Source organism: Mesoplodon mirus (genome assembly GCF_964341445.2).
Source record: "Mesoplodon mirus genome assembly, chromosome: 11".
Classification (NCBI taxonomy): Eukaryota; Metazoa; Chordata; class Mammalia; order Artiodactyla; family Ziphiidae; genus Mesoplodon; species Mesoplodon mirus.
This window is the reverse complement of record NC_138987.1, coordinates 42,574,275-42,593,682: the sequence shown is the minus strand read 5'-3', so window position 1 is coordinate 42,593,682 and position 19,408 is coordinate 42,574,275. Positions and strand designations below refer to the sequence as shown.

At 56.9% G+C, this 19,408-nt stretch overlaps 1 protein-coding gene across 3 annotated transcripts in view; it reads left to right on the top strand.

Annotated features, from left to right (window-relative positions):
* CELSR1 (cadherin EGF LAG seven-pass G-type receptor 1) overlaps positions 1 to 19,408 on the top strand; it is a 150,336-nt gene that overhangs the window by 52,762 nt on the left and 78,166 nt on the right. For all 3 annotated transcript variants that reach the window (XM_082635161.1, XM_082635160.1, XM_082635159.1), the window contains exon 2: positions 574 to 1,212. In XM_082635161.1, coding sequence (XP_082491287.1) covers positions 574 to 1,212 — 639 coding nt within the window. The remainder of the gene's footprint in view (positions 1 to 573; positions 1,213 to 19,408) is intronic.

The following is a 19,408-nucleotide window of genomic DNA, read 5'->3' as shown; positions in this document are numbered from 1 at the left end:
AGTCCTGAGTGGCTCGTTTCATGAGCGGTTCACCTGTGTTGGCTGAGATGCAACATCCTCTTGTGCGTCTTTCTGAAACAGCACGTGCTGTCCCGTCCTGTGTGCTGGGCGCCTGGAGATAAGTAGGTCACAGCTAAGAGCAGAGAAGCCGCCAGCATTGCACAAGACAAGGCCGTACCTGGGCTGGACCGTGCTGGACACTGTGGGGTCTGAACTGGGCTGGGGGATGGGCAGGGTCACCTAGTGGCTGGAACAAGTGCAGAGGAGGCAAAACAGGGGCTCTGTGTCCCCACGTGTCTGGAGCAAAGCGTGTGAGGCTGGGGGGCTGGATCGTGGTGGTTGTTGAGACGCCCTGATGAGCAGTTGGGGGGTTCCACTGGGGGCTTCTGAGCTTGACGGGCATGATGGGAGCTGAGTGTGGAAGGAGGGGAAGGGGGTCTGGGACGTGGGGTGAAGGTGGTGGTCACGGGTGGGGTGGGGCAGGGCATGGGGCTCGGGGGTGCTGTTCCCGGTCGGGCGGGGGTGGGGACTGGGCAGGCAGGCCCCCGAGTGACGCCCCCTTGTGTCTCGCAGACGGCATCCACAGCGTGGCGGCGCTCTGTACCCTGCGGGTCACCGTCATCACGGACGACATGCTGACCAACAGCATCACCGTCCGCCTGGAGAACATGTCGCAGGAGAAGTTCCTGTCCCCACTGCTGTCCCGCTTCGTGGAAGGGGTGGCCACGGTGCTGTCCACCACCAAGGACGCCGTCTTCGTCTTCAACATCCAGAACGACACAGACGTCAGCTCCAACATCCTGAATGTGACCTTCTCGGCCCTGCTCCCCGGAGGCGTCCGGGACAAGTTTTTCCCCTCGGAGGACCTACAGGAGCAGATCTACCTGAACCGGACGCTGCTGACGGCCGTGTCCACCCAGCGCGTCCTGCCCTTCGACGACAACATCTGTCTGCGGGAGCCATGCGAGAACTACATGAAGTGCGTGTCGGTGCTCAAGTTCGACAGCTCGGCCCCCTTCATCAGCTCCCCGACCGTGCTCTTCCGGCCCATCCATCCCGTCAACGGGCTGCGCTGCCGCTGCCCACCTGGCTTCACCGGCGACTATTGCGAGACCGAGATTGACCTGTGCTACTCCAGCCCCTGCGGTGCCCACGGCCAGTGTCGCAGCCGGGAGGGTGGCTACACCTGCGAGTGTCAGGAGGACTTCACAGGTACGTGTCACCCTTCGCGGGTCCCGGGGTGGCACAGGCGGTGGGGCGGCCCCGGGTCACCTCTGCTTCACACGAGGCCCCCGGTCCACAGGTCGGAGGGTGTCAGGTGGTTTCCTCTGTCCACTTCCCTCTTCGGGGACAGGGTCAAAGGATGGACCATGGGCCTGGGCGTGGGCTCTGCTTGCTGAGTACAGCCCCGAGGTCTCTACTGATCCCGTGCCACTTAAGCCACCCTCTTTATAAGGACAGTAGGAGGAGGATGATAGTGCCAGAGCCACCTAAAAAATCTGCATGTAGGTAACGACATGTGCTTTTTATAAGTGGCTTCAAATTTAAAGCAGTTCATTACGGACTTCGAGTTTAATTGGTTACTGGAAAACTGTAATAACTGGGATAGCAATTGTGAGCCACTGATCATTTGGGTCTGGAAAGACGGTGGGTTTTTTCATGCCTCATTGTCACTGTAGAAATTTCTCATCTTCTCTGCCTTGAAGATACACTTATCGAGATGTCCTGATTTGTCACAAAGATGAATTGCTCTAAAGGCAGCCAACGGTTGTTTTTAAAAATAAAAAACCCGTCGAGAGCAGTACAGAAACATATGCTCTTGCTTTGGTCTTCGATGGCCTGTTACATAGAAGGATGGCCCACTTGACAAACAAGTGTACTGTGGCAGATGGTGACCGTCTGTCTTTTTGGAAGAAAGTTCCCTGAGGTTGGGTGGGACCTGATCCGTCCCGGAGGTGGTTTTGAGAGTCTTCCACAGACTGTGTCCTCTGCTGATGTGTTTAGTGTAAACACTGGAGAAATGGTTTCTGTGCGTGCGGGATGCAGCACAACTGATGGAGCTTAGGACGGGGCTTACAGTCTTAACAGATATTCATCGGGCAGGAAGGGAGTAAGCCTGGGCTGGGAGCACAGAGAGAGGAAGGTGGCCGTGTGGTGCTTTGCATCTGAAGAGGAGGAGCCCCAGCCAGAAGAGGGGGCGTTGGGCAGCCTGGGGAGATGGGTGTGCGCCCCGGCTTGCCGCGTCTGAGCACCAGCCTGGTTATAATCCGCTGGCACCGCTGCGGCGAGGAAGGCTTGATCGCCTGCCTGTGTCTCCCCTCCCCTCGCCTGTCTGTGTCTGTCTGCCTGTCCATCCGTCCTGTCCGGTCTGGAGATCTCTTCCCTGCGGTCTCTCAAGTGTTCACCCTAAATTCCTGGCTACGCTGGAGCTTGGTGGTGAGCGGGGAAGGAAGGCCAAGGAGACTCCAGCCCCCAAGCCCACGCCTGAGTTATCAGGGGGCTCTGGTGGTGCCGAGGAGCCGTGCCACGTGGGGGGGGGGTCCTCTCCCTCCTCCCCTTCCCTCTCCACGGCGTTGAGGTGGCATCTCGGCCTCTTCTGAAGTGCCTGACCAGGTGTGCCAGCCGCAGCACGGTCGGCCTCCCTCACAGTGGAGCAGCGTCCCCCCCGGGGCTGGTGTCCCTGGCCCCCTCCCTGCCACGTGGCCTGGATGGGGAGTGCTTCTGCAGGTGACTCCTGCTCCAAGTGGGGAAGCCGTAGCCCCGGGCCCCGGGAAAGAGCCTGGTGCCCTCCAGGGAGTCAGCCAGCGAGCAGTCATTCACTCACCCCAGGAGCATTAGTTGAGTGCCTGCTGTATGCCCGGCCAGTGCACGCAGCAGACCTACCCCTGCCCAAGCAGGTGGGCCACCCAAGGTGACCGGCCCTCTCCCTGGTGGAGACATGTAGTGGTGGGGACCTGGTGGGGGATACCCCTAAACACCCCCAGAATCTGGTGATTTCATCTTGCAGATGGGTCTGAAGGGTGGGGTCTACCTCGGTCGAGGACACCAGCTTGTCTCGTGGCTGCAGCAGCAGTCCTGGCTTCCAGAAGTCCCGGATGTGAGCTTGGGGCCATGTCTGGGCAGGATAAGTAGAGCCCGCTAGGGACCCGTGGACCCTGGATCCCCTCCAAAGAGGCCTCAACCCATTGGGTGGAAAGGACTTCCAGAGTTCTCAAATTTTGTTTTCATCGCCAGAGTCATTTCTAGAGAAATTATGCCTGGGAATGACCCACTGTGTCATCACCACTGAAATGTCTTGATTGGCAGGGGACTAATTTGAATGTCTTTGGTACTAAATTATCATATGTATTTCCCTCCGAGATAAGACTGATTCAGACTGATTATTTTTACTCGGTCCCCCTTCCTCTCTTTCTTCCTTTCTTCCTTTGAAGCCCTGCTCTCTTGGTTCAGGTAATTGAGCCCATTTATTCGCGGTGAAAGCCGTGCTGTCGTCGCCAGGGTTTTATTACTTGCTCCCTGGTAAGCCGAGCTCGGGCCTGGGGGGCGGGAAGCTGGAAGGGGCCCAAGGCCTCCGGAGGACCCTGGCTTCCTGTGTTGCCAGACGGGAGACGAGCTGGGTGAAGGAAGGTATCAGTTAATTTCAGGAAAAGCTCATGAATTTGATGCTGGAAAAATACCCCGACAGCTCCCCTGTGTTTCTTCAGTCCACTTTGGCCTCAGGGAAGCTCTGAGGCCCCAGGGAAGAGGACTTCCCGTCCTTGTAGGGAGAAGGCATCTCCCCTTCTCACGGCTCTGCATGGGGGCCTGGCGGGGGTCTGCAGGGGACCCCACCCTGAAGGGAACGGGGACAGAAGGACTGGAGGCATCGAGGCGCAGCTCAGCGACTGTCATGTGTGACAAGCATGTGTGCCGGGTTCCTTGGTTCCGGCCCCTCTGTCTTCCGGCCTGTGAACAGGGTAGCTTTGGTTTTGGCTTTGCTTTTGGTTAAGCTCCCCAGGGACGTAGCCCATTCCTCCCATCTCCCCACCCCCGCACCTGCTGTCCCCCTGTCCTTGCCCAGCCCAGCGCTGTCCCTGCTGTTGGAAGGTTCTGGAAGTTTCCCCAACTTCCTTGGACAGTGACCGTCAATCTTCTTGGAAACTTCCTCGGTGCCTTGTTCATGCGTTGGTTGCTCCGCTCTCATTTTGGGTGTGATCCACCTATTTCCAGGACTCTCAGGACAGCAGCGACCTGCAAATAGTACTTATTGGGCACTTAACGTGCTGTACTGTTCCAGATGATTCTACACTGTTACCCCAATCCTCCTGGCAGCTGTACGTCCCCATTTTATAAATGGAGAGACTGTGGTACTGGACCTTAAAGTTTCTAGCCCAGAGGTTCTCAGCGGGGGTGATTCTGCCCCCGGGGGACACATGACAGTATCCAAAGATGTTTTTGGTTGTCTCAGCTGGGGGTGGGGTGCTCGTGGCTGGAGGCCAGGGGTGCTGCCTTGCATCCCCCAAGGGTACAGCCCGCCCCCCCACGGAGAATGGCCCTCGTGTCTGTCACCTGGGCGGGGGTGAGTCAGGATTCAAACGTGGTGCTCTGGCTTCTGAGCTCAGGCTTGTCCGCCCCCCGTGGATTCCTCGAGGGCAGAATGGCCTGGTTTGCCTGTTTACTGGGTCCTTTCTCTTGCTTCCTTGACTCCATAGCATCTATTAAAAAGCGCCTTCTGGGGCTTCCCTGGTGGCGCAGTGGTTGAGAGTCCGCCTGCCGATGCAGGGGACGTGGGTTCGTGCCCCGGTCCGGGAAGATCCCACATGCCGCAGGAAAAAATAAAAAAAGAAAAAAGAAAAGTGCCTTCTGCGTGCAGGGTACCGAATGAAGTGTGATAGGTGAGAAGGAGAACCGTCGCTGAGCAGTGGCCCCAGGGAGAGGGCTTCACTCGCCGTCACCCTGTTACCCGAGAGGGTGGAAGGAGACTCTTCCCGCCCAGGAGGACCCTGGACTAAACCCATCCGGGGCAAAGCCTCAGGATGTGATTCTGCGTCCGGGTCCTGTGGCCTCTTGATGCGTCGTCTCCCTAATTAAACAGCATGTGTCCACCCAGGCTCTGCTCCAGGCCCTTTCCCCGTGCCTGTCACAGCCCCATGAGGGTAGGGACAGTTGTCACCCATTTCAGGCAGAGCCGGGTGGGGGGCCCCGGGGATTTCCTTCCAGAGCCTCAGGGGCCGGCCCCGCCCCACCCCACTGCCCCTTGCTCGCCTTCCAGAAACATGCCCGGCTCCTCTCCCCGGGGCCCTGCCCCTCGAGTGCGCTTTCCCTTGTCTTCCCGAATGTCACCTCCATGTCCCCGTTCCTCTGCCCGCCCCTCGCCCACGGCAGAGGTCAGCGGCTGGAGTCCAGATCTGCTTGGTGCCGTCTGCTCCCTCCCCGCTGCGTCCAGCATCTTTGTCCATCAGCACAGTGCTGGGCATACAGTAGGCGTGTGATAAATACCCATGCGGGACGACGGGGTCAGGGGTTAACTGGGCCATTCCTCCTCGCAGGCCTCAGAAGACGTCCTGGAGTTCTGGGATTCTGTGCTGTGCTCAGAGCAGAGCCTCTGCCGCTCCCATGGCGAGCTGGAGGGGACGGGGCTCCCCCTTCCGTCCGCTGTGTCCCTTCCTGTCCTGCTGGTGGTGTGCCCACCAAGCTCCACTCGGGTCACTGCCCAGCCATGTGCCCACGCGGCCCCGGCCCACGGCTGCCTTGGAATCCCTTCCCCACACACATCCTCCCAGGTTGAGAGCAGCGGGCAGTGATTTATGTCACAGCCATGCCGGCCCAGGGGTGCATTCCTGAGAAGGCGGCAGCTTTGATGTCACGGGGGAAGGAGGGCTTTCAAGGACCTCTCGGTCATCTGCGTGTCGGGGGTGGGGGGGACAGAGGGGAGGGTCCTGTTTATTCCTGAGCCTCTGTGTTTAGACCCCAGGGTTCAGAGGGTGTTTCGGTAAATACCAGCCAACAGTCCTGCCCCTGTGCATGAAACACACGGCTGTCCCTGGGCTTCGGACATCTAGGCTGCTGGACCCTGTGTCATCAAGAGTGTGCCCCAGCTGGATTTAGCCTGTTTTGGTGATCAGAGGGTCAGGGGCCACTTAGGAGAGTCTCAGTGATGCTGGGTTTGAGCTTTGTGCTAACAGCCCCAGGATAGGATGTCCCAGTTGTCCTGTGAGGGGGGCTTCTGGGACCCTGACTGTCCCCCGGGGTGACCTCAGCAGGGCTGGGGGCCCTGACTGTCCCCAGGGCCAGGATATTTTGTGTAGGTTCAAGGCCAAGAGAAACTTTTAATGTAAAAGTCGAATCATCTTTTCTGTTCATGGGGAAAAATTTAAATCAATTCTGGCACTTCTCTGATTCTTACTCCAGCTCTGAGTTTTATCTTGAATTCTCTCATTAGAGTAATAGTATCTCCATCCTCCTGGGGTACACTGACCCTGCACCCCCATATTAGGTTAAAAATGCTTCGTGCATCTGAGCCGTGCTGTCCTCCTGTGGGGTGACAGTCACATAACACGAGAAATAAGTTTGCTGCACTTAATGCAATTTACTGGATTAAAGCTCCACTTGGAAGAGTTCGTCGTCAAGTTGAATTTAGTCCTTAAACCGGAGAGTTAATTATCATTCAAAATGAAAATCGTTACCTGGCCTATAATTAAAATCTCAAATAAAGCAGAAACAGAATCCTTTCTTAGGAAAATGTACTTTTCAGATACTCAGGATTACTCCAAGTTTCTCTCTCTTTAGCACCTCTCCGGTCTTTGACGTTGGGCTCTTCCTACCGGTTCCAGGTGGGGATATCCAGCATTTCTCTAGTGCATTATTGTAAAGCTAGGGCATTATTGCACCTCAGGAAGACTTTGTTTTCCATTAAAATCATATACAGAGAGATTGCGGTGGGGATAAATTTAGCCAGGGATCTCCTTTCCTCTTCCATGGAATTCTTTCCCCCAAAGCTGGGGTTTTGACAAACAGAATAATCATCCTCCTCGTCTGGCCAGGGTGTCCGTGCACAGCCAAACGCCCACTGGGGACAGGGACGGGGCTAACAGGGCTTCTGTTAGCTTCCTGGGGCTACTGTCACAAAGGACCACACACAGCGTGGCTTAAAACAACAGAAATTGGACTTCCCTGGTGACACGGTGGTTAAGAATCCGCCTGCTGATGCAGGGGACACGGGTTCGAGCCCTGGTCCGGGAAGATCCCACATGCTGCGGAGCAACTAAGCCCCTGCGCCACAACTACTGAGCCTGCGCTCTAGAGCCCACAAGCCACAACTACTGAGCCTGTGTGCCACAGCTATTGAAGCCCGCGCACCTAGAGCCCGTGCTCCGCAACAAGAGAAGCCACTGCAATGAGAAGCCCGTGCGCTGCAATGAAGAGTAGCCCCCGCTCTCCACAACTAGAGAAAGCCCGCGCGCAGCAGCGAAGACCCAACGCAGCCAAAAATAAAATAAATTTATTAAAATAAAAAATAACATAAATTTATTCTCTCACAGCTCTGGAGGCCTGAAGTCCAAAATCAAGGTGTCGGCGGGGACTTGCTCCCTGCAGAGGCCCTAGGGGAGAGTCCTTCCTGCCTCTTCTTAGCTTCTGGTGGTCCTGGGTGGTCCTTGGCTTGTAGCTGCATCTCTTCAGTCTCTGCTTCTGTCCTCATATGGCACCCCCCGCCCCTGGTGTGTTCTGTCTCTGTGTCCAAATTTCCCTCATTTTAAAAGGACACCAGTCATTGGACTAGGGCCCCCGCTAGTCCAATATAATCTCATTTTAACTTGATCACATCTGCAAGAACCCATTTCCAAGTGAGATTAATTCACAAGCACCAGGGGTTAGGGCTTGAACGTGATGTGGCTGCTGGGAACACAGTTCCACTGGCCTCAGGGCTTCTGGGGGTTGGTGGTGATGGCCACTTCTTGTCGACCTGCTTGTCGAGCGTCTGCTGGGACAGAGGACGCTCTGACAGGCTTCTGTGTTTCGTTTTCTTTTTAGAGGTCTAAAAGCAAGCGTTCCTCATGTCCACCCAGCCAGCTTCTAGGTGGGTCAGATGAGCTGGGCGCAGGGCGTGGGTCGGTGAGGAACACAGGTATACGCTGAAATGTCTGTGACCACGGTGAGCAGAGTGGCCTGAGGACGTGCCACGTGCGGTTAGCACCTTCCTGGGTCGTCGTACCCACTGTCCGAGGGGAGACGAGGCTCCTTGGCCAGTTCCTGCCGGGGGTCTCCCCCACGCAGGCCATGAGTATCTGGTGTGTGCGCGTGTGGAGAGTGGCTGCTTCTGCAGAAGGAGCCGGAAGGCAGGCTCCACGGGAGCAAGGACTGGGCTTGCCTTCTCCCCGCTCAGCTCGTGTCCTGCAGCTGCTGTGACAAAGTCCCACAGACGAGTGGCGTAAGCAGCACAGATTTATTCCCGCAGAGTTCCTTCTGGAGGCGCCGGGGGAGAATCTCTCCTTTTCCAGCTTCTAGAGGCTGCCTGCATCCCTTGGCTGGCGGCCCTTCCTCACCTCACGCCAGCCTCTGCCTCTGTCATCACAGCTTCACTGCTGACCCTCGTCCCCCACGAGGACCCTGGTCATTACCCCGGGCCCCCAGGAGTCCAGGGTAACTTCCCTGTCTCAAGTCTCAAGATCCCTACCTGACCCATGCCTGCCAAGTCCCTTCTGTGGTGTGAGGTCACATGGCCTCAGGCTCCAGGGAGTAGGAGGTAGATGTCTTCTGGGCTCCGTATTCTCCCACCAGCGCCCAGCACTCCCTTGACGCTCAGTCTGTATCTGTGGAGGGATGAGTAAGTGAGGCCTTTGCCATCGGCACTGGGGTCCATCCCCGCTCTTTCTCTGGAGGCACCACGTGGACCAAGGGCCTCCGGGAGTTACTGGGAGTCCAGTTTGAGCCCTTGACCTGTGAGTGGCCACCCCCGACTTCCCCAGGGAGAGTGGTCTCCGCTCACGCTGTTGCCCACCACCCCCTCCTGAGCCCTTTCCCTGATGTGGACGGACAGATGTGTCTTGTCGTGCTCCCAGTGCCTGCAGGGCTGGGGTAACGGGGTGAGACTTCTCTGCTGGGGTCGCCGGGCGCAGCTGGAGGAGGGAGTGTGTGTTAGCCAGGGCAACGCGGCTGTCCTGAGTCCAAGCGGCGAGTAAAGAGTGCGCGTTCTTCTCTCTGGGTGTTCATCTGTCCCGGGAACCATCCCTCCTCCCGGCACCATGCAGGAAGGGGAATTTGAACCATCGGGGGCTGAGCTGCTGTTTTGCATGGATGATAAGGTTTTAGTTAGCATTCCGGCTGAGTTTGGACACGTCGCCATTTCAGCGTTGGCACGGTTTCCCTACTAACTGATAAAGTGCTGGGGACGCCCCTTTCTGGCCTCGCTGCCCACAGCTGCGAGTTTACTTTGCACCGACAGGTTCTTCCCATGGTCAGCAGGGACCCTCAGCCCAGCCTCCAGGCTTCCATCTTCCCTGGGGTGCAGGGCGCCTCCCACCCCACCCACGCAAGCCCACCCTCTCCAGGAGACCTCCCCAGGCCCTCCCATGCCCTGACCTTCAGAGGGCCCCATGTCATTTGAACTAAATCATAGTCCTGTGTCTGAGATGCTATCCTGGAGCTGGTTCTTGGGACGTTGCAGGACAGATGCCCTGGCCCAGGGGTTTCCGGGTGACCTCTCCCAAAGCCGGGGCCTCCCTGGATGAGGCAGTTTCCAGGCTGTGTACCGCCCCCCATCCCATGGTCTCTGGAGAGAGGCCTGCAGAGGCCCACAAAGGCACAAGGAGGGCCCTGGACAGACTCCCCGTCGGGCCGCAGGCCAGCGTGAATCTCCCTCCCACCAGGCCCGCGGGGGATGTTGGCTGGGGCCCAGGCTGCCCCGGGGCGGGACCCTCCACCCTTCTGGGACCCCAGATGTCTCCTGAGCTGCCACTAGCTGTATCCTTCCAAGCCTACATCCTTGGCTGGGAAGGACCCTGCCTTTGCTTTCAGGGGGTTCAGGAGCCAAGATGGGGTTCTGGGTGCTCAGGCCCTGGGGGTCAGCTCAGTGAACTCTCCCCTGGTCACCTTTGCCCCAGGCACCCCACATGCCAGAGTCCGGCCCCCTGGGGGGCCTCCCCCACTGGCTTTGGCAGCCAAGATTTTGGGGTCCACCTGTGTGTGTTCATTCGGTGCCTCCTGAGTCCTTAGCTGCTGCCCACCGGGCACCACAAAGACCTGGGGGACAGAGGGGGCTTTCTCCTCCACGGCTCCAGCTCCACTGAGGCTTACAGAGTCTCTGAAAGGTGTTAGGGGCGCTGCTTTCTTGGGGGACTGTCCCCAGGAAGAGATTTCTGCTGAGTCTGTCGGGTTTCCGTGGTGTGTTTAGGATTTGTAGTGGTTTCCTGTGGCTGCCGGAATAAAAGCCTATAGGCTGGGTGGCTTAACACAGCAGAAATTTGTTCTCTCACTGTTCCAGAGGCCAGAATTCTGAAGTCAAGGTGTGGGCAGGGCCCCGCTCCCTCTGAAGGCTCTGGGGACACCAGGGGCGGGTCCTTTTGTCTCTTCCAGCCATGGTGGCCTCAGGCTCCCGGGGCTTGTGCTTCCATCCTCACATGGGCTGTAAACTGCAGCTGTTCCTCTTTCGTAAGGATTCGCGTGATTGCAGAGGGCCCACCCGGGGAACAAGGAGGGTCTCAGTTCAAGATCCTTAATTTAATCATGTCTTTTGCCACATGGGGTGATAGTCACAGGTTCCGGGAATTAGGATGTGGACTTTGTTTGTTTTTTGTTTTTGCGGTACGCGGGCCTCTCACTGCTGTGGCCTCTCCCATTGTGGAGCACAGGCTCCGGACATGCAGGCTCAGCGGCCAATGGCTCACAGGCCCAGCCGCTCCGCGGCATGTGGGATCTTCCCAGACCGGGGCACGAACCCGTGTCCCCTGCATTGGCAGGCGGACTCTAAACCACTGCGCCACCAGGGAAGCCCTGGACGTATCTTTTAGGAGCCACTGTTTAGCTGACTTCAGGGTTGGTTATTTTCTGTTCCCCCCACCCCCCAATGGACGTGAGGAGAGGGGGGTAGGGCGAGCACCCCCTTTCTGACAGGAGGGGGTCCCCAAGTATGGCTGGGGGCTAGGCTGGGCTGGGCCGGGCCGGGCCGTGTACCTGCACCAGGAGTTTGGAAAGCACTGTGATTTTTCAGGTTCGCCGGGTTTCAACCTCTCAGGTGTGTAGGCAACTCTTGACTTACAGCCAGGAGCCGTGGAGAAGCTGGAATCATTTTTTTTGGTGCTGGAATGCATTTTTAATTTATATTTAAAAGAAATGGGTGTGTCGGGGTTCTGGGAATTTGCTTCAAAGACAGTAGTGAAGTCACCCCGAAGCCCCAGCCTGGGGCAGGCCTGCCGTGGTCTGGGCTTCCGGCCTCCCCTCCCCATGGTGTGGGCAGGTATCTGGCCTCTGAGGGGCCCTTCCTGGCAGCCTTGCCCCATAGGGGAGGGGGCTCCACGGCCGGGCCAGAAGGTGAGTCAGTCCAACAGCCTTGAAACTCAGAGGCAGAGGGCGAGAGGCTTGAAGGGAGCTGGGGGCGGGGAGCGGGCCAGTGCGGGGCTTGGAGTGGACAGATGGGGCCTCCAGGCTCAAGAAGCCAGTTCAGAGCAGGGGGTCATGTGACAGCCCCACGTGCCAGGTGCTTAGCTCAAGAGCTTCACAGAATTAGCCGATCTCACCTTGACCCCGGCCTCCTAGGGGCTAGGCTAGCCCCGGGGCCAGAAACAGAAATCCTGCCTTCAGGGAGGGTTTCCAGCCGGGGAAACTGAGTCAGTGGTCGGGAGCCTGCTTGAGACACCTCTGTGGTGGTGGGTGGGGGGTTAGGTGGGAGGGTGTGCCTAGGCCGTGGGTGGGTGGACGGACCGATTTTTTCAGTGTTTGACCTTTCAGACACGCTGTCCTTGTCTCCGTGCTCCTGGAGCTTCCAACACAAGCTGTGCGGGCGCATCACTGCCTCCCGAGAGTCTAGGTTTTCTAGTTCAAAGCCCTGAGCTATCGCTTAGGACCAGAAGGCAATTGTCTCTTTATTTATCAAAAAACTGAAGCCATAAAAACCTCTACACTCCCTTCCCTTCCTGGGGCCCAGCCCTGGCCCCCCTCCAGGGCCGAGGGCTTCGGCCTGGCTGCACTCCCCTCCGCTGGCCCCCAGGCCCTCGCCTCCCTCGTCCTCATCCCCGAGCAGCCCCGGCATCTTCTGAAGCGCCTCTTGGCAGGAACCAGGTTCACATCATCACCTCCTGCTTCCCGCCCTGCCCCTCCTCCCCCAGACCTGCCGTGACTGTCACACACATGTGCACACACACCCCATGCCACATATACACGCCATACACAGACACATCACACACCACACACATCACACACACACGCCACACAGACGTACATCACGTAACACACACACACGCACACACTCCTGTGCCTTTTACCTTCCCCCTGCCAGGCCCTGCTCCCCACAGGTCTCTCTACAGCGAGGGGTGTTTGGCTGTCCCCCACTTCTTCGCAGACCTGACCAGGTGAGCACCCGTCACCCAGCATCCAGCCCAGCCCCCGACGTCCCTGTGCTTCTGCTGCGGCCCTTTCTGGGGCCGAGCCGTCTCCACCACCATGGACGCTCCTGCACAGCCCAGCTCAGAGGCTCCCCCACTCAGGCACTATGTTTTTCCTCCATTTCCCTTATCGTTAAGGAATATCTTTTTTGGTTAAAAACAAAAAATGGTATTCTTTCTTTCTTTTTTTTTTTTTTTTTTTTTTTCCGTACGCGGGCCTCTCACTGTTGTGGCCTCTCCCGTTGCGGAGCACAGGCTCCGGATGCGCAGGCTCAGCGGCCATGGCTCACGGGCCCAGCCGCTCCGCGGCATATGGGATCCTCCCAGACCGGGGCACGAACCCGTATCCCCTGCATCAGCAGGCGGACTCTCAACCACTGCGCCACCAGGGAGGCCCAAAAATGGTATTCTTATACCCTGTGCCAGGCGTCAGTTTCCGGCCTGTAAGATGGGGGCGTATGAGAGTTCCCGCACCAGGGGCTGCGAGGCCTCCTCCGCCCCTGTAACCCTGAGCTGTTATCACAGTCCCCCTGCAGACGAGCCCTTGTTTAAGCTCTGTGAAGCTGGCGCTTCTCTAGGGCACTTAACGCTCCCCACCCGAGGGTCTGTGGCTTTGGCACTACGGGCTGGGGTTCCTGGGTGGCCAGTGTTGTCCTCCCATCCCCAGCCCCATGCCTGGGTGGGACAGGCATCCAGTAACGGGGACGTGTGTGAGGTCGTGGCGGCTAGAGGGACCTCGGCTCCTGGGAGCTCGTGTTTTGCAGCTACGAATGCCTTTTTATGGGGCGGGGGTCCTTTCCCGGTTTTCCGTGCGGGGTTCTGCATTTGCAGCCGTGGCCAGGAGGCCAGGCCTCAGGTCCTCCTTGGCTGGGCGTTGCGGCGCTACATGCGTTATTGAGCGAGGCTATTAGCTTGCTCGGGCGAGCCTGATCCTTGGTGGGCAGGTGAGGCTGGCAGTCATAATGGGTTGGGGGTGCACAAGAGGAGGATGGGGGAACTTTACCCAGGTTTTTTTTTTTTTTTTGCGATACGCGGGCCTCTCACCACTGTGGCCTCTCCCGTTGTGGAGCACAGGCTCTGGACGCGCAGGCTCAGCGGCCATGGCTCACGGGCCCAGCCGCTCCGCGGCATGTGGGATCTTCCCGGACCAGGCAACGAACCCGTGTCCCCTGCACCGGCAGGCAGACTTGCAACCACTGCGCCACCAGGGAAGCCCTTTCCCCAGGTTTTGAATGGCTCAGAGCAAGCATCTGACTCTAAGAAGGATACTAGGATGCTTGGAATAAATTTTGGAAGCCCAAATTTACTTTGAGGATTCCTAGAAGAGGAAAAGTGAAGTTCAATCTTGTGAAGCAAGCATATCTGAGAACATTTATTGCATTAAAATAGTGTTTCATGTAAGAGCTGTATATTAAAAAAAAAGATATAGGGCTCACTAAATTTGGTCCTAATTATTTGCCTAAAGTAAGATGATTTTAAGAATTAAAAACCATCCTATCACATCTCTTCACAACTCTGAGTTCTGATGCCAGGTTGGCTGTGATGTCCCATGGAAATGGGACGGTTCTGCAAATCAGGGCTTTCCCCCGAGGGCTGGCCATGGGGGTCTGCCAGCACAGCCCTGAGGAGAAGGTACCGTTACAGAAACATGTAAGTGGATTACTGTGCGGTTTAGCTGGAGTGGCTGCCATGGAAAGCACCCTGCTAAGGCGTGCACGGGGGCCTGGGATTGGCCTGAACGAAGGTCCTGGAAGCCAGAGACGAGACCCTTTCCAGGGGACCCAGTTCATCTGAAACCTGCATGCTCGGAGTCCTCACTGCCTTTTATTAAAAAAAAAAAAAAAAAAAAGCGTGTTTATCTGTAGAATTAATTCTTCATTCATTAGATCAACAAATTCCCAACACTGTTTGAATCAAACCTGTGAATTATGCAGGTTTTATAATTCTGTACAGGCATTCATCATTGGCTCGGAAGGGGGGAAATCCTGGCATTTTATGACTTCATCTCACAAGCATTTGTCGAGTACCTGCTACGTGCCGGGCGTTTGTCAGGCACCCTCTGTGTGCTGGATGTTCTTAGACTTGACCCCCAGACAGACCTTGCCCCTGCCCCTACCCCAGAGCCTGGGGAGACAGAGGCTGGGGAACAGTTGCACAGCAGGTGTCACCCTGGAGCTGGGGTGGGCGCTCTCTGGAGAGGGGAGATTCTGGGCCCATCAGGGTCTGTCCTGGGCGCCCTGGCCCTGGTCAGGTGGGTGGGCGAAGCCTTCTGAAGGTATGCAGGGTGCCTGAGATGAAGCTGCATCCAGGCACAGGGAAGCCACCTGCAGAGGCCAGCAGAGAGGATGCCAGGCACAGAGAAAGGGGGTCACCAGGGGGTGATCATTGACAGTGGTGAATATGCATGAGTGTGGACCTAGGGGGTCGTCTCCATTAGCCTGTTGAATCCCCCAACCTCTCTTCAAAGAGGGAGACCGTGTGGCCGGCATGAGAGGTGGTGAGTGTGGCATAGACAGGGCTGGCATGTGGCTGAGGGCCAGGCTCCAAGGTGGAAGGGTCTTCATGGAGCAGCGGGATTGTTTTGAAGCCAGTATGTGGCCAGGCCAGCCTTCTGGAAAGCTCTCTCGGGTGTTCTGTGGAGAACAGGCAGGTGTGTAAGGTGATGAGCAGCTGGCCTGGGTCCAGGGGCCCGAGAGCTGGTCACTGTCTGTGGTTGTGCACATTGGGGGTGGTGTAGACTGGGGTGCAGGTGGCAGTGGAGGCGAGTGACACGGACCCTGGGGGGATGGCACTGGTTGGGGACAAGGGAGAAGGGGAGGGGATGCCTCCGGGGCTCCTGGCCCCCTCTCTGGGCAGCTGCAGCACCCTCTCCAGGTGGGGGACCCGGAGAACAGGCTTGGCGAGGGAAGACAGGTTTGAAGCCTGGGTTTTCGGAGGAGAGAACAAGGGCAGAAAGGGTTGGATGGCTGTGTGTGGGCCCCAGAGGAGGGGCCTGAGGCACGGCTGCGGAGGTGGGGAGCTGGCCCTGGCCCACCGCCCCTTACTGGCCTGGTGGGAGAGGCCGGGAAGAGCGTTCCCAGAGGGCAGAGAAACCAGAGCCCGGTGAGTCTCTTGGAAGCTGGGGAATGCAGCCCCACAGGGTCAGGTGCTGCTTCACCTCGGGACTCCGTGTTTGCAGAGGCCAGTGACCACCTAGAGGGGTGGGATAGGGAGGGTGGGAGGGACGGAGACGCAAGAGGGAAGAGATATAGGAACATAGGTATATGTATAACTGATTCACTTTGTTATACAGCAGAAACTAACACACCATTGTAAAGCAATTATACTCCAATAAAGATGTAAAAAACAAAAAAAAAATTTACTATGATTGTAACTCTAGGACAGACGTGGAGGGCTGCTAGAGTGGTTGAGTAGTATCACCCCCAGATTTGTGTCCAGAACCTCAGAATGTGACCTCCTTTGGACATAGGGTCTTTCCGGGTGTAATTAGTAAGGCTCTCGAATAGTAAAATCATCCTGGATTTAGGGTCCACCCTGAATCCAGTGACTGGCGTCCTTATAAGAGAAAGGACGGGGAGATTTGAGACCCAGGGAAGACGGCCATGTGATGACAGAGACAGAGATGGATGAGGAAGCCACAGCCCAGGGAACACAGGGAGCCCCCATCAGCTGGGGGAGGCAGGAAGGATCCTGCCCTGGAGCCTGCAGAGGGAGCATGGCCCTGCCCACACCTTCATTCTGGACTTTCGGCCCCCAGAGCTACGAGAGAATACATTTCTGTTCTTTTTAAGCCACCAGCTTTGTTGTACTTGTTACGGCAGTCCCAGGAAACGAATACTACAACGACCTGTTGGAAATGAAAAGATATCTTTTGTGCTTAAAACAAACAACTTCACAGAGACTTAGCTTTATTTGCAGCTGATTTGAAATTGCACGATTGGTTAAGTAGAGGAACAGAATAATCCCACCTATCATCACGCCCTTTCCACGGGACAGCAGATGCTTTAAGGCAGCTGGCTGAGCTGCAGCATGGCTGTGGGTAGCACGGGTCCTGCTCTGTCGTCCTCCTGTTCACAGGGGCGGCCTGAGGAACGAGGCTTCCCTGCAGCCGCTGAAAACCACACATGAGCAGAAATACTGTCAGCAAAGTCAAATTCAGGTCTTCGGGAATTGAATGAAGGGTGCTCTGTGTGTGTGTGTGTGTGTGTGTGTGCACGCGCTCGGGGCCTGCCTTCTCTGGGCCTCGGTAGCAGGTGGCCCTTGAGAGGGCATTGTAGGAGTCCTCAGATCCTTAGAGGTGGAGGAGTTGAGACTTCCAGTCAACACAAGGGCAGAGCTTGGGAGCTGCTGTGGCCGCACTGGGGGCGTGGGCTGTGCTTTCATCCTGGTGACATTGACCACCTGGGCCGAGCCCGGATGGGCAGGATTCTGGAACACCACAGGCAGAGCACCGTGGGAAGGGGCCGTGCCGGGCCCCCATTTGTTTGCCGTCACGGCTTGGGGAGCACGGCCCGCCCCGTCCTCTCACGGCGGCTTTATTATTTCAGAATGCCCTTGACCTGCCAAGTTGGGACTTGGAAGGCAAACACTCCCATTCGTCACATGTATTTTAAAAGTAGAGATTAAAGAATTTGAAGTGTATGAAGAACAAATACACTTTCAGCTAAGCATGTAACATTAATGACTAGAATTTAAGGAGGCCGCAAGCTGCCCACCTGGAGAAGACGCCAGGAGCGGAGTTGTGTGTGAGGGTGTGAGTGTGGGTGTGTGTGTCTGTGTGTGCAGGTATGTACGTGTGTGGCTGAGGGTGTGTGAGGGTGTGAATGCATTTATGGGTGTGAATGCGTGTGAAGACGAGAGTGTGTGTGAGGGTGTATGTGCGAAGATGTGGCAGCAGCGTGTGCCTGGGTGTGAGTGAGGGCACAGGTGTGTGTACACAAGTGTGTGAGGTTATGTGTGCACATGCGTGTATTTGTGCACACAGCCTGCCTGGCGGGGTGGCCGAGCTCAGTGTTCTGGGGCCGGCAGGGCACCCTGCTAACCCGGGAGCAGGCAGGGGGGCAGTGGTGGGGGAGATCAGACGGTTTCCATTGCTGGTGGAGCTGAGAGGAGGGTCTGCAGCCTGGTGGGCCGCCGCCCTTTTCCTTCTGAGCAGCATGTGAATCCTCTGCTCACAAGCTTCCTTGGGGGCAGCCCCTGCTAGGGGAGAACAGGTGGGTGGCCTGGCTGGGCCTTCTGGCCTCTCCCTCCCTGCCCTGCCTGGTGGGGAGGAGGGGGACGAAAAAGAACCCACCTGACGCTGGCCGGCCCTGGGGGTGGGCTTTGCCCTGGGTCCCCGGCCTGGTGGCCCCTGCACGGTTATGTAATTCAGCAGAGGTCAGTGATTGCGACTCTCCTCCCTGTTTTTGAGGGACTCAGACTGGGTTTTACCTTTGCTTAGCAAGTTGTGCATTCTTGGGTGTTGCAACCTGGGAAGGAAGATACTTGGGAAACTAGAGGAAGTTCAGATTTGTTTCTGATGCTTCTTATGCTAATTACAGATCAGTTTCACCTGTTTCTCAAAGGAAGCTCATTCTGAAGCGCTCCCTTGGAAGGTTGAAAGGATTTTCTTACACCAGTCAGTTATTGAGCTCTCTAAAACCTGCACACTGGGGAGGTTGGCCTCCCCGAGAAACAGACCCTGAGGCTCGAAATCTGCCTTCTCGGGAGCCAGGCGTGGGCAGGGGCCGGGGGCAGGGGTGGGGGGCACCCAGGGCTGCGCAGAGGAGAGGTTGGGCTGCAATGCAGTGGCAGCAAAAGCCTCTGTGGACCCCACATCTCAGCTCTGGAGATACAGTGCCAAGGTGGCTGCACTAGCCCAAGGAGCTGTGGGCCCCTCCATCTCCACGCTCACCCATCGCCAGCTGTGAGCTGCCCCAGCAAGGGCTGTGCAACTTTGGGTGAGGGATTTCGGGAGGAGGATCTGAGTGCAGAGTCTCAGCTGTGAGCCACCATCACCCAGCACTCCAGAACCTCGGTCCTGGAGGGACGTGTGGAGTACACCACAGTACCCACTCTTCCACAGCATCTAAGTTTTCTTTTTTAAAGTGATGATACATTTTAGTATCACTATCCAGTTTGTTCAAATTCCCAATTGTCTCATACATGCCTGCTCTGGCCTGAATTGTGTCCCCCCACCACCAAATTCCTAGGTTGCAGCCCTAACTCCACAATGGGACTGTATCTGGAGGTGGGCCCTACAGGAAGTAATTCAGGTAAATGATCAGGGTGGGCCCCGATCCGATGGGATTAGTGTCCACATAAGCAGAGGCAACAGAAATCTCTACCTCTTTCTGTGCACACACACACACACAGAGGAGGGGCCGTGTGAGGACAGAGTGAGCGGGCAGCTGGGAAGAGAGGCCTCACCAGACCCCAGCCGTGCTGGTACCCTGATCTCGCTGGTACTTCTAGCCTCCAGAACTGTGAGAAATACACTTCTGTTGTTTAAGCCCCCAGCCCATGGTATTTTGTTACGGCAGCCCGAGCAGACTGAGACAGTAGGTAGTGTGTTCACGTGGTTTAATATTGAAAAGGCACAGAGGGCATCCGGGGAAGCCCATGTCTGGGGATCCCAGTGACTTTGGGTTCCAGGATGATGCTGCCGTTTGAATGCACGCTTCTCCGTGCACTGAGGATCCTGGTGCAGGATGTCTCTGGAGCTCCGAGTTTCGTATCTCTTCATACCAGCCTTTTTTTTTTTTTTTTTTTTTTTTTTTTCTTTTTGCGGTATGCGGGCCTCTCACTGTTGTGGCCTCTCCCGTTGCGGAGCACAGGCTCCGGATGCGCAGGCC